Below are 13,458 nucleotides of genomic sequence, written 5' to 3'. Positions count from 1 at the left end.
AAAAGACTTTTGACAAAGATAGATGGACTGGACTCAGCTTTCACTAGATTCCAAATTAATCTTTGTAAAAGAAGCTGAAGCCATCAGTGAAAAGCATTACCACATGGCCTTTTCAAGTGAACACCCAAGAAGGAATTACCCTGTCATCATTCGTCTCATAGATCCCATCAGAGAGGGCAATTTGCTGAAGTGACCTTGAATAATTTATGGACTCTTCCCAGTTGGTGACTAGAATGGGTCGATCATGAGCAACAGCATGTCAGAACCAAAAACCCAACAGCAGTTGCCAGTTAAAATGTACTATGCTCTGAAATGACTCAAAATTATCAGGCCGAATGTCAGGTTTCCATCAGAGTCAGACAACCAAGATCAGGAAGTGTCGGTTATAATAAAGTATCTCTGGTACCATCGCCATTTGTTTACCTTTCTTAAATGGCTGAATGGTTAGAGATCCAAATAAAACTGAACATAATCCGTAGGAGAAGAGGTTCAATGCCTGCTAAATGCACGCAAATGCAAGTTACTTGATAGCAAAAACGAATAAGAGAGAACGGAAATAACCAGCAAAATGTAACTACACAACTGAAATAAACATGTTAATTATATTAGTAAGGGGAAAAATGGATGTGATTGTGAAAAATTCTTCACAATCAACATGTTTCTGTCAATTGGCGTGTAAAACATATATCTATACAACTGCACCAAAGGCAGTCGGATTAAATTAACCGACTATTACAGAGATGAAGCCATATGCTTTGGAGGGATTAACCCCCTCTTTCTTTATGTGCTCTAACTACCTTTTTACATCTGCTTTTCTACCTTGGGTCTTATTTCCCCATTTTCGTTAGGATGCCCTACCTTAGATACATTGTTATTCGGAGCAGAGAGTGACTGAGATAACTCAGTAGTGCTAGCTGGATGAAGTGGTCTTACAGTGCCATTGCCAATGGGTTGTACCAATTGACTCCCTGGTGGTCCAGTTCTGGTGGTCAGTGAAGAATAATTCGTTTCTGCAGATCCCAGAAGTGGAAGAAAATTATTAGTTCTTAGAAACTATAATGTTACATCAAAAAGATATGGAAACAATTGGACCACAACCAGGTTTGCAAATAAAAGACTTCTCCTACATGGCTACATCTACTTCCAGCTTCCTTTGTAAACAATATCAATGAATTAGAAGATCAGAACAAAACTGCCACTGAAACGCCTATTTAAGTAACCAGAATAGAGCCTTAACCAACTAATATACACTGGGTTCCAAATAACGCATTAGGTGAAGCAGAACAGGTCTATGGGCTCTCAAAGTCCCAATTACTTGTATGATTCAGCAAAACTTAAAAATGAAACTAGACAGCCTTACCTTTGATGGTACCACGCTGAACAAGATTTTGCAGAGAATCACGGAATGCCGTCAAAACTCGCCTTTCTTGCTCTGCGTATAAACCTGTTGTTTCGGGTCCATATGCCGATGGAAGAGGTTTACTGCCACCATTGCCCAACCTTCCATTTGGTGATGCAGCTGCCATGAACATCGTATCTTGTTCATCACACATCAATGCTCGTGTTCCAGGGGACATTGGCCTTTCTTTCTGCAAATCAGAACCATCTGATCTGGGGTCGTCCATGCATATTTTTTCAGACAGGTTTCCACTTGAAGGATCATCTTTCGAAGTTTCTTGAATGCCAGCTGCAACGGACATACTTCGTCCAGATGATGGTGTATTCTCTTGGCTCTCTGCTTGGTTTTCAACAGTAGCTCTTTTATCTGTAAACTTTCAAATAGTTAGCCAAATTGAGCAAAACTAAAGTTTACAGTTGACTTGACTGTAGATAAGTTTAAAAATACAGGTCAATACATGATTCCCAATTGGACAAAAAATGAATGCACACAATATAGTTGTTGGACACTCACACTAAGAATAAACAACTTTGACATTCACTATTCATTCTATGAAGAATGTAAAGAGAGAAGGGCATATCCTATATAGACTACACCACCCAGTACGAGGCTCGTTAACAATACCAAACAGAAACAAATACAATGCAAACTGAGTTACAGCTTTTTAACTGTGAGTCAGTGACCAATCTAAAGACCATTTTAAACTTCGCCCACCTGGCTTTATAACTATTAATTATGATTGACCTTTTTAAGTTACATTGTAACTGTTCCTTGTTCTTCTCGATATAATCTTTTATTACCCTCTACTCTAATTACCCTCCCTTCAGTCTTTTTCTTAGAAGATCGAACAATAGCAAAAAAGAGGAGAGACAAATTGAACATCATAACATCGGCAAGTAAAATATACCGGTGGTACGCGGCTTCGGAACTGAATTTGCTACTACAACCAGAATTTTGCAGATGTCTTTAATTTGCTGTGGTTGAAGAACATCCGCTAATAGAGACCTTCATCAAAATCCGTTGTTTTGTTTAGTTCTCACATTGAACCAAAAAAAAAAAAAGGAAAATGTTGATAGCAGAAGAGGCTTCTAATAACCATGCAGAGCAAAGAGACGTTCAAACAAGTGTTCAACACATACCGGTATGTGGGTTTTGACGGGCCCGTTTGAGCAGGATTAACAGCACGTACACCTGGACTTGAGAACGAGGTAGAAAAGGTTGAAGAAGGTCTGAGATGATTTGCCTGATTTGCCCAAAAAACAGGTCAAAAATCAATCATTGCTACCATGGATTCTTGCAAGATACACTGAGAAATAGTCTTATTGTAGTCAGCTACATGATATCAGAGTCCATTAGTCAAAAACCATCAAGAAAGGTATACTGAGGCTGAGCAAAATATTTGATAGCACTATCACCGATTTAGAGCCAAAAGGCATATCCCAATAGAAAACTTACTGTGGTGAAAATATGGGCTGCTGATATCACCCGCAAAGAAATCATGAATATCTTTACAGGGATTATATGTAACATACCTGAGAAGTCTGAGCAAGCCTGTGAGGTGAATCCTTAGCTGTTGTAGGAAAGAAGTTTTCATGAAGTTTTCTTTTCTTGGTTATAGGAGGAGATCCATAGGCTCCATAGCCAGACGATCCAATGGCCCCAGTTATTGCAGCATTGGCAGCTAGCTGCTGCATGTATAGGGCATTACTCTGATTATGATGATCTTCGTGGAAGAGAGCTCGTCTCTCTTCACTACCATCGTAATTCTTGCAGTCCATGCATTTACAATTTTCAGAACAGAGAATGTTGGCTTGGAAGCATTCACAATACTTCTTAAGACATCCTGATTTCTTGCAATGGCATCCCTTGTTGTGCTTTACGATCATTGAGACGTCACCCTTCTCCTCCTACATTGAGTTTAAACAATCCATGTGCTGTCAATAACACCGAGCGAGAATGTAGCAAATGGGATAATAATAGTTCTACTGTACAGTTATTCGTTAATATATGGAATCAGTCAACTTCAATTTTCTCATGCCACCTATTTCTTACATGTTAAATTGTCTAACATAACCTAGCAGAATGCAGCAAAGACATGGAACTATGGCCATTTTAGGTTTATAATTACACATATGGATGTCAATCAAAGACCCATATTGGAGTAACAACGTATTAGATCATATTGCAAGAAACAACAAATAGTAGATGCATGTCAAAACTTACCATCGAAAGCATAAGTTCGGTGACAACAAAGATTTGTTAACTCATGTGCAGGGGAAGACTTAACAAGCTCATAAATATCCCTAAAATAATTCCTACGGTTTTGCTTCATCAGATCATGATGATACACACCAAAAATAATTAGGAAACAAGATGGTCACTACAGCACAATTTTCATCAATTCCAAACCAGCCATTAATATATGACAGCATAAAAAGAAATAATGCATAGACACATTGTCTAAAAACTCAATACGTTCAACCACATACCTTAATGTCATGAACCCCATGAGGACTACTAGCAATCTTTGGCCGGAATGCATTCGGATTACGCTCTAAAGTAGCTTCCACAGCCTCTTGCCTAGAAGTCTCATTCTCAACATTGTTAGAACAATTTGTGCAGTTGCAGCCATCACAGTAAACTCCTGAAGCAAAGCACTCACAATACCTGTAGAGTAGAATCACATGTCCATATTACTATGATTGGTAAAAGTCGCAAACACGGCCTAAAAAATGCATACAGATCAACATGCCAAAATAAGAAAACACAAAAGGAACCCAAATGTGTGATTTCCAAGACTGGAAAGGAACAGAACTCATTCAAGATACAGCAGAAAAATATTCGATATCATGCACACAGGAGGACATTTTTTCCAGATCATAGAGGGTAATGCAGAGTGCAGTTTATAAAACTTTTTGACAATCATCGACCATTAAAAAAATAAAGAGATTAAGAGAATATATTCTTACAATTTCAAGCACCGTGAATTCTTGCAATTGCATTGCTTTGGCTTCTTCGGAGTACCATCTTTCACTTCAGCATTAGCCCGTGGTCGAGCACCTGGGGATTCTGTCTTTCTGAAGAAATAAGTGTTAATGTTAGGATTGTCATTAACTGAAACTTGGAGACTTTGTAGGAGGTTCATCCAATGCAAAATCAGTTTGCTATAAAGCATCCAACAGTTCAAATTATTCAGAGAAATAAAATATAAAGCATCCCAAAATATCATGTACTGATGTCAATAAAAGAGAGAGAGACAAAAAGAGAACTGCAGGTGATCTAGCTTGTTGCTAATTACGTATCACCATTATCAAGGTTCAAAATCCCTTGATGCGGAGATATAAGAATGGGTGTCAAACCTTGATAAGGCTATAGGGTGCAACAACAACAAATAAGATTTATGAAACCACAACCACAGTAACACTGTTTAAAATAATATCGAATAACTAATTTACTTCTACATACAATCAATGCTGTTTTGGATACAAGATAAATTTAGTAAATAATTTCCCAAAACAGAAGCTTCTACACATTTGATGTTATGTATTTCAAATTTATATACAAGCGAGTCTAGGTGACTTTCCCAACAGAAAATGTCACCTAAATACAGCAGAAAATTTCATCAACATAGTAAGGGCCCTTAGATCTTCGGCTTCTGCCACCTAAATATCTTGGAAAGATATGCCTCTTAATGGTTCTGACCATAAGTATAACGTATAGAAAAACCAGCACTATCCCGTGCCTTAAGGATTCCAGAAAACTAACAATGAGAATTAAGATTATATGTAACTATGGATACAGGTTACGAATGATGACCCTATTTTCTACATCATAATCATGATAAATACTCGACATCATACAAAGGGGAAAAGAGGAAAGTCAGCAGCCTTTCACAGGAGTTCATATTGAGTCTAAAAGGGATTAAGGCCACACATAAACAAGAGATGTACGAAACATTTAACACCAATTAAAAGGTTTCACGCAATGGGCGAATCAAATATTCACATGAAACATAACATTACAACACATTTTGAAATGTTCAGCTCACTTTTTTATATGAACTGTAAACAGTTGATACTTTTTTTTCACAAACTCCGACTGAACTATACATCCTTGTAGCAAACCCAGCAGTTTCAAATTCTATCTTCTTTGTTTTCCTTTTTAGTAGGCGAACGCTTAAAGGGAAAGTTTGTTCCATCATTTCCTATTCTGTAAACGTCTAGTGCTTGAATACCAAAATTTGAGCAGCGTACAAAGAGGAAAACTAAGACACGCGAAACTCTCAAGCATTTACGCTACAGAAGTAACAGAACACTCCGACATTGAATCTACATGAAGCTATTCAGAGATACTAACTTAATATTCAGTAAATAAAACACAACAAGTATACATGCAACAAACTTTTCGATCAAATCCTCAAACATCAAATTTACCGAAACCAAGATCATTCAATAGTTCATAACCTAAAGGATGCATAATAATACCAGCTTAAAGAAATGACACCGAAAACTTAGTGTTTCTTCCCCAGTCCCTAGTTCATCCAATACTATCATGTACTCATACTCGAAACTACCTCAAACATCGATCTTTCTATAAAATCAAAGAAATCTTAAAAATTCATGTATATGATACAACATTACCAAATCATTTTCAAGAACAGTGGTCACTAAATCACATTCCCCTAATTATTCTAAAATCTCTATGATGCATTTGCCGAACCCCTAATTCACTTTTCTCAAATCAAAAAAAAAGGGGGAAATCTTACAATAATCAATCTAAACTACTAAAAACCCTAAATTCATTAAACATTTAAAATTCAAAAACAAAATTAGAAGAAAACTCACACTGGTAATAACGTAGGACGAGCAACCAAAGGAGGAGGTGGTGGAGGAGGAACAACAAAAGGAGAAGAAACTGACTTTGCAAGAGGAACAGCAGGAGAAGAAGACAGTGACGGTTTCAGGTGTGGTACTGGTAATGGCGTTTGCGTCCGCGGTTGTATTGACGGACCTTTTGGTTGTGGATTCTGATTCTGCTGCTGCTGCTGTTGCTGTTGTTGAGGATGAGGTTTAGGAAAAATAGCAACAGGAGTCGTAGTAGATGTAGTTCTTGGTGCTGGTGTTGTTGATGAATTACTAGTAGAAGAAGAAGAAGACGATAGCGCAGTAAAATCTAGTTGTCTAGCAAGCTTCTTCAATACAGTCGTTCCATTTACAGTATTCCCTCCTTCTGTATTCGTCTTCGCCGTCTCCGATTCTACTTTTTCTGGCGGGAAATCTTTTCCACCATCAACTTTCTCCATTTAATCTCTCCAATTCTCACAAATTCCAAAATCTCTCCAATTTCACTTCAATCCACATACAAATTTTTCAAAATCCAGCCCAAAAAAACCCTCAAAAAATCCAAAAATCAAACACAAATCCACACATCAAAGATCTCCAATACCTCGAAATCGAACACTTTCAGTACAAATCAACGCCGTCATCAACACCAATGACCTCGTGAAATCTCAAAATCGTCAAAATCTCTAATGACTGTGTGAAATCGTCTTCTGAACCCTGAATAGCGAGCAGATTCAGTTGAATTTCGATCTGGTTTTGAAGAGGATGTAGATTTTTTTGCGGGAGAAAAAAAGGATTTTATTTTCCTCAGAAGCAGAAGAAAAACCTTTTCTTTGTTTCGCTTCTCGTCTCTCTCCCTCTAGTGTGTTTGAGCAGAAATATTTTTTGAATTGAATTTTTTTTTCTTTTTTTGTAAATATGGAGGGTTTAGATCTGAGTTTTAGAAATTAATGGATGAAATTCATAGGGTATGAGTGGATGTGTGTTCAACCGTCGATTGGAATGTAATGTGGTTCTCGAGGTTTGGATTTTATTTATTTTTATTTCGAGGTTTTGTTTGGTGTGTGATAAGGAAAGGAGGAAAATAAAATAAAAATTGGCGCTAAAAAGATGTATACTTTATTTTAATAATGTTTATGTGTATGTTTTCCTAAATGAATTGATGTTAAAGTAAAGTTTGATTTTGTTTTTTTTCACACTTTTGGAGTTTGAAAATCATTAATGTGTTATTGAGGGAGATTCAAAAATGGAGTGAAAATAATTATTTATGAGACATTTTTATTTTTACTAGGATATCAGACTTTTTATTTTTATTTTTATTTTTTTTTTAATGTCTGAATGTTACTTTTTGTGTAGAAAATTTTCTTGAAAGGAGTTTGTCTTTAGAGGATTTTTCATAAGGGAGTCAGAACAACATACATGGTGTGAGTTATGGCAGTCGAGGAGTGTAGGTGAAAAATTAATATATCTTGAGCTAGGGCTTGCCATCAACATATATATACAAGGAATAATGGTGTGTTGGATATTGGACAAGTAAAAATTAATATTTGGATACATATCTAGAAATTTTTTTTTTGACTTTTAGACCGGGCTTGCATGTGTGAAGCATGCCGCCAACGTTCATCCTGAGCCAGGATCGAACTCTCCATTCGACGAGCCATAGCAATTGCACCTATCAAAGTTGAAAAAAAAATTAGTTTGGATGTCAAATTTCACAATGATTTCTAAAAATTAAAAAATCGACTTTTTGTAAAATATAATATTCCTACTTCTACTTCTAGTATTAACACTCAGAAATTGCTTGTTTTGATACTGCAAGTTACTTTCCGACTTTTATATCCAAAAAAAGTCATAAATAAATATGGAAACACAAATTCCAAATGACTTAATGTTGGCTTTGTTTGTTCTTCTCTGATCACCTTGTCCCAAAATTCATTTTTCAAATATTTGTTTCATGCGACCAAAGCGAAAAGGAACTTTTTAATATCCAACATTTAGTGCCATAATTCCTTTTAAATGGACATTCTATGTCCCTAGTTCACCTACCACATTACTGCTAATCCATAAATAAAAATGAAATATCGTACGTATTTGTCGAAGGCCAACACCGCTAGTGGTTTGGATGACTAACATTCAATTTTCAAACGCCACAAAAATAAAATCTCTAGCACTTTACTCATCCTTGGAGGAAATTGTATTCTTGAATAAAATTTACAAACGCCACAAAAATAAAAACTCCTAGAGCGGGTACAATAGGGCCATGTCATTTGCTGTTAAGATGTTAGGTAAAGAGAGTAATTTTGAGTTCAAACACATCGTGATCCTAGTTAGCAATTCGGGATTCGGCAAACGTACGGAACGACAAACGTACGAGTATTATACGGTTTTGTAAAATCCAGATTCGGTCCAAAATTCGGTCAACGGGACGTGATTCGTCATTAATTCGGAACGGCATACGTACGTGTATAATTCGATTTATAAATGTGAGTTCGGCTCTGAAAATTCGGTATCTATATATAACAAATAATTTGTATTTATAAGGTCATAGACCAATTTGTATGCATATGTGTGAGTTATTTAAGGAAAAAATAAACTCAATATGATGATATTAATAATATATACAACATTAGTTATCCAAAAGGACGTCGTATAGTGGTTTAGATGCTTGGTTAGTGAGTTTGAGATCTCTCTCACCTTCACCTTCAAATCTCTTCAGTCGTTTTTGTTTCATAAAAATTACAACACGTCTAATATTCGGTCGTGTATGTTCGGGAGGCAGTAAAGCCCAAAAAGTGGAGTCTTTGAAAAGTAAAAGTTAAAGAATTTATGGCGAATTAAGCGGACGTACCATTCGGGATACGTAAAATTCATGAACGATTCGCGAATAATCCGGGAATGCCACATAATACGCGACTTGGGTTCGGAGTTGCAAACGTACGCGAATAAGACGGTAAAATTCGTGATACGGAAAAATTCGCGAATGATTCGCGAATCATTCGCGAACTTACTAACTAGGATCGTGATGGGCACCTGAAACAAACTGTGCAGTACAGCTAAATGTATATAGGTAAGACAAAATTGGAAAATTATGTTATTTAACATTCGTGGCAATATAGCCGTATACCAAAAAGTTACATTACACATCAACTATCTGGACTGGAGTGGACATAAAGAAATCTAGGAATTACTGGTTAGTCCTAGAATGAGAGACCCGTCTAATGACTAGTCCAGTCATAAAATGTTTTTAATCGTTGGTCCACCAGAATTTTTATCTCCTAGTCCATCGCACGTGTGAGTAAAATGATGCCTAGTTTTTATATTCCGAAAATAACCTTTTCCGCAATGAACATACAAGAATAGATGATAAGAAAGTATTTTCGTTCTTCTTTTCCTTTTTTTTTCAACAGTTCGGATCCAGTTTTCTCTCTGCTTCAGTTGGTTTTCTTCAATTTTAGATTTTCGATCTTAAATCCCCAGGTAATTTCTATAAACCTCTTCTCCATTCCTTAATATTTGTTATGCTTTTTGAATTTATGTTTGTTTTTTCAAATGAAATCATGATGAGCAGCTCGATTTCATGATTTGGTTGTTTTTTTCATTGTTTTCTTTCTAGATCTAGTAATTGTTATCATTTTTCTATGATGTACACTGTTCAATTGCATGATTTAATCCCATTTTAGTTCGTATTTAATATTTTTATGTTGATTTTTGAATGTGATTTTGAACTCGTGCTACTATGTTGATTAGACCATCTTATTCTTTTATTAACATATCATTTTGATTATATGTATGATTTTCGTTCTTTCTAGATTTACAGAAAAATCACAATTTCAAATATTTTTCTAGATTTTATGATCCGTACATATAAATATGTACTGTATTTAGTATGGTTTTTTGTGAAATTTGAAAAAATTTGGGGATTTGTGTTTGGTGGATGGGAAATTTAGGAATTTGTTTGTTTTTTGAAATTATTAAATTTAGAGAGAAATTTGTAAGAAAATTGAGACTAATGGTATGTGATTGAGATTTGTGCAGTTTGCGTAAATGTGTGTTTTTTTGTTAATTGGAAATTTGGGGTTTTGAGAACTAGTTAGTTATCACTGCTTCTGAGAAAGCATCCATAGGAAGCATGATAGTTCAGTAGCGTTCTGAGTATACATATGAAAGAATATCATTTAGATCTTGTACTTATCTGTAGCGATTTTGCGGTACATATTTGTATGCAATGATTTCACAGTACACATATGCATGTAGTGATTTCACAGTACATGTTTGTCTATAGTGTTTCACAATACATATTTGCTTGTACTGAGGGGAGCTCTTTTATTACGTTGACAAATACTTCAAAGTTAGTTATTATAGCCCAGCTAATAGCTATTAGACATGTTCGTACTACATATTGATATGTATTTTAGGTAGGATCATATAATACAAGGGTTTTTAAGCAGTACATATCAACCATGAACTAGGATTTTTAGCACTACATATTAATATGTACCGTAGGATATTTCCGCAATACATATTTCCATGTACTAATTTTCGCAATACATATTTCCATGTGCTGATTTCGCAGTACATTTTTTCCTCCCAGTAAGGTTAGTTGGTGTTCTTTTTCTTATGATTAGAGCTCACATATTCATGCCACCTATGCCTAATGAAATTTTGTTTATCAGGTGTTATGAGAGCATCACTTTGAAGTTAATGTCTACGAGATTATACAAATTATGTCCAAAATTGTTGGTTGAGTTCTTGAAGGATGTTGTTTTCTTTTTTCTATAACTGATTAATGTATTATTACTTGCAGGCTATTACTAAACCAGATACAGATGAATGTGCTTTCATTGAAGAAAATGCGGGATTCATTTTCGGCAAGTAAGCCTCACACTATTCTCTGGACATAGCTATAACTATGTCATATTGTTGTGCATATACAAGCATAAACTAGGATTTTACCCAGTAAATAATTAAGACTTGTTAACGGGGGTCGAGGGGGCAGTGCCCCCTCGTAAGCAAGAAATTTAGTTAACTGAATAGTATCTTTCAAGATCCTACTGGTTACTCATTTACTGATATTGGTTGTATAACAAAAATAAAAGTAAACTAGTTTTCTTCAGTACATGTGTATATGTACTGTGATATTTGCTAGCTTTTTTCTCACTACGTATCGATATGGATTGTTGGCTCTTGAGTTTAAACCAAAGATCCTTATTTTCATTGTCTCACTTGATAGTGAAAAACTCAATGTCTACTCATGTACATGTGAGAGGCCGTCTTTCTGAGTCTTTTTTTAATGTTACATAGGCAAGATAAAAAAAGAAAAGCATATGATCATATTTGGGAGGACAGTCAAAAACTTTCTGGAAAGGTATTATTAGATGTGTCACATGGTTTTAGTTTGATTGAGGTTACATTTGGGTGGACCGTTTATTTTCTAACCATTTGTGGCTTCTTTTGCAGTCTTACTTCCCTGAATTTGTTGACGTGGATGAGAATCAAATAGAGCAGTGGAACCATAGAACCCCTCCCCTCAAGATTTTGGAGCCACCTCGAATGGACGGAGAAGCACAAGAACTTTGTCTGTGAGAATCATCATTTATCCCCAGAAATGCCTAATTAGTTGCAGTTGGAAGAAGAACAAATTAACCATACATCCATCATATCTAGCTGACTACCTCCCATCCTCCCAAACCATACCTTTGTCTATGGTGGCAGACTAGCAGTTGAGGTTAGCAGACTTGCAAGCATTAAGGTTGAGAGACAGACTGGAGGAATTATCTCATCAAATTAAAAGGATATGATACTCGGTATATATCGATATGTATAATATGGTTTAACTCGGTACATGTGGATATGTACTGGGTTTTAACTCACTACATGTCGATATTTACTAAACTTGGCTAAATTATATAGTTTTTGGCAGAAATTTCTTTTGGCTCTAGGTTACTAAAGGAAGATATGTACTGCCATTATTTAAGGCTTCATACTTTTTTCTTAGTCTCTTATATTAAGTTCATATGACTAGTATGTTGTACTATAAGAAGTATTGAAACACATTCAATTTTTGTTTTGCGAACTCTTCATGTACTAATATAATTCTGAGTTTCAGTCCTGGTTTTCTTATCCTGTTAAGTTTTACAGTACATGCATATATGTACTGCCTGTACTTAAGGCTTCATACTTTCATTTTTCCAAGTATTCATACTGATTAGTTTGTTGCAAAACTATAAATATAAACTAACAATATTAGACAACGATACAACACTGCAAATAAAAAAAATGGAATGAAGACATATTGCACTTTATTTGTGATGGGCATTCAAGCACCAAGCTGTTCTTATTACACAACAAAATAATGGGAATTCAAGCACCAAGTTATTCTTATTACACAACAAAATACGGGTAGTACATATCAATATCTATAAGGTATTCACAACAAAATTTATACATACTAATGGTCGTTGTTAACTAATTTTCCAGTATAGGGAGATATCTACTCTTGTCTTGTAGTGTTGATACCAAAAAATTATGAATAAGTTCTCATAAGACGCCTTACTTATCATTTGCAATTGCGCGTCAGTCAATTTTGGTCTTCATTCTTAATCGTATTCACAAGAATATACAACCCCTTAAAACTAGATATGTATATTCTCCTAGGGTCTTTTGCAGGTGCTTTCTTATTCTTTTTCGTATTCTTCACATTACCTGCACAAACAAGTCAATTATTTCAGTATAAATGGATGTATATTGTAATATAAGAGTAGATATCAACTGTTAAAAACATATTGTTGGTATTGAAGCATCACAAAAAAGGACCTTTCCATCAGTAAATATAGATATGTACTATTGGATATATAATGTCAAAAACATTTTGCTTGCATTCAATCATCAGAAATCAGTTTTTTACATAATGTAATATATTGTTGGTATTCAAGCGTTAGAAACCTAAGTAAAGAAGCACAAGAACACTTTTATTTTTTTTCTTTTGCAAGGTAGTACATATTGATATTGTTGCGTTATTTCCTTTCAGAGTAGATATCAAGGAACTGTATCCGAACAACAAAATATGTACTGAAAAGTATGTAAGATATAAACTAGGTTTTCACATAAAACATATTGACATGTACTGTTGTTTTGAAACAATATCTATTGTTGCTTCTATAAATATGTATTATTTGTTTCAACCTAGTACATATCAATATGCACTCTTGTTTTGATACA

General features: G+C 35.1%; 1 protein-coding gene across 1 annotated transcript; it reads right to left on the bottom strand.

Moving 5' to 3' along the window:
* Nucleotides 1-594: 594 nt before the first annotated feature.
* On the bottom strand, nt 595-7,095 carry LOC113337819 (protein tesmin/TSO1-like CXC 5). Its single transcript, XM_026583401.1, has 8 exons — nt 6,244-7,095; nt 4,369-4,476; nt 3,889-4,066; nt 2,932-3,306; nt 2,539-2,642; nt 2,307-2,404; nt 1,361-1,765; nt 595-1,010 (listed from the first exon to the last, which is right to left on the bottom strand). Exons 1-8 carry the CDS (start codon nt 6,699-6,701, stop codon nt 802-804), a joined length of 1,935 nt encoding a protein of 644 aa, XP_026439186.1. The 5' UTR covers nt 6,702-7,095; the 3' UTR covers nt 595-801.
* Nucleotides 7,096-13,458: the final 6,363 nt, after the last annotated feature.

The sequence above is a fragment of the Papaver somniferum genome, unplaced genomic scaffold (assembly GCF_003573695.1).
Source record: "Papaver somniferum cultivar HN1 unplaced genomic scaffold, ASM357369v1 unplaced-scaffold_18, whole genome shotgun sequence".
Taxonomy (NCBI): domain Eukaryota; kingdom Viridiplantae; phylum Streptophyta; class Magnoliopsida; order Ranunculales; family Papaveraceae; genus Papaver; species Papaver somniferum.
This window is presented reverse-complemented; position numbering and strand designations above follow the sequence as displayed.

Coding starts and splice junctions, on each gene's coding strand:
- LOC113337819 (XM_026583401.1), bottom strand. CDS start 6,701: ATGGAGAAAGTTGATGGTGGAAAAGATTTCCCGCCAGAAAAAGTAGAA. Junction 4,477..6,243: donor CGTCCTACGTTATTACCAGT/GTGAGTTTTCTT, acceptor TTATTTCTTCAG/AAAGACAGAATCCCCAGGTG. Junction 1,011..1,360: donor TCAGCGTGGTACCATCAAAG/GTAAGGCTGTCT, acceptor TGGGATCTGCAG/AAACGAATTATTCTTCACTG.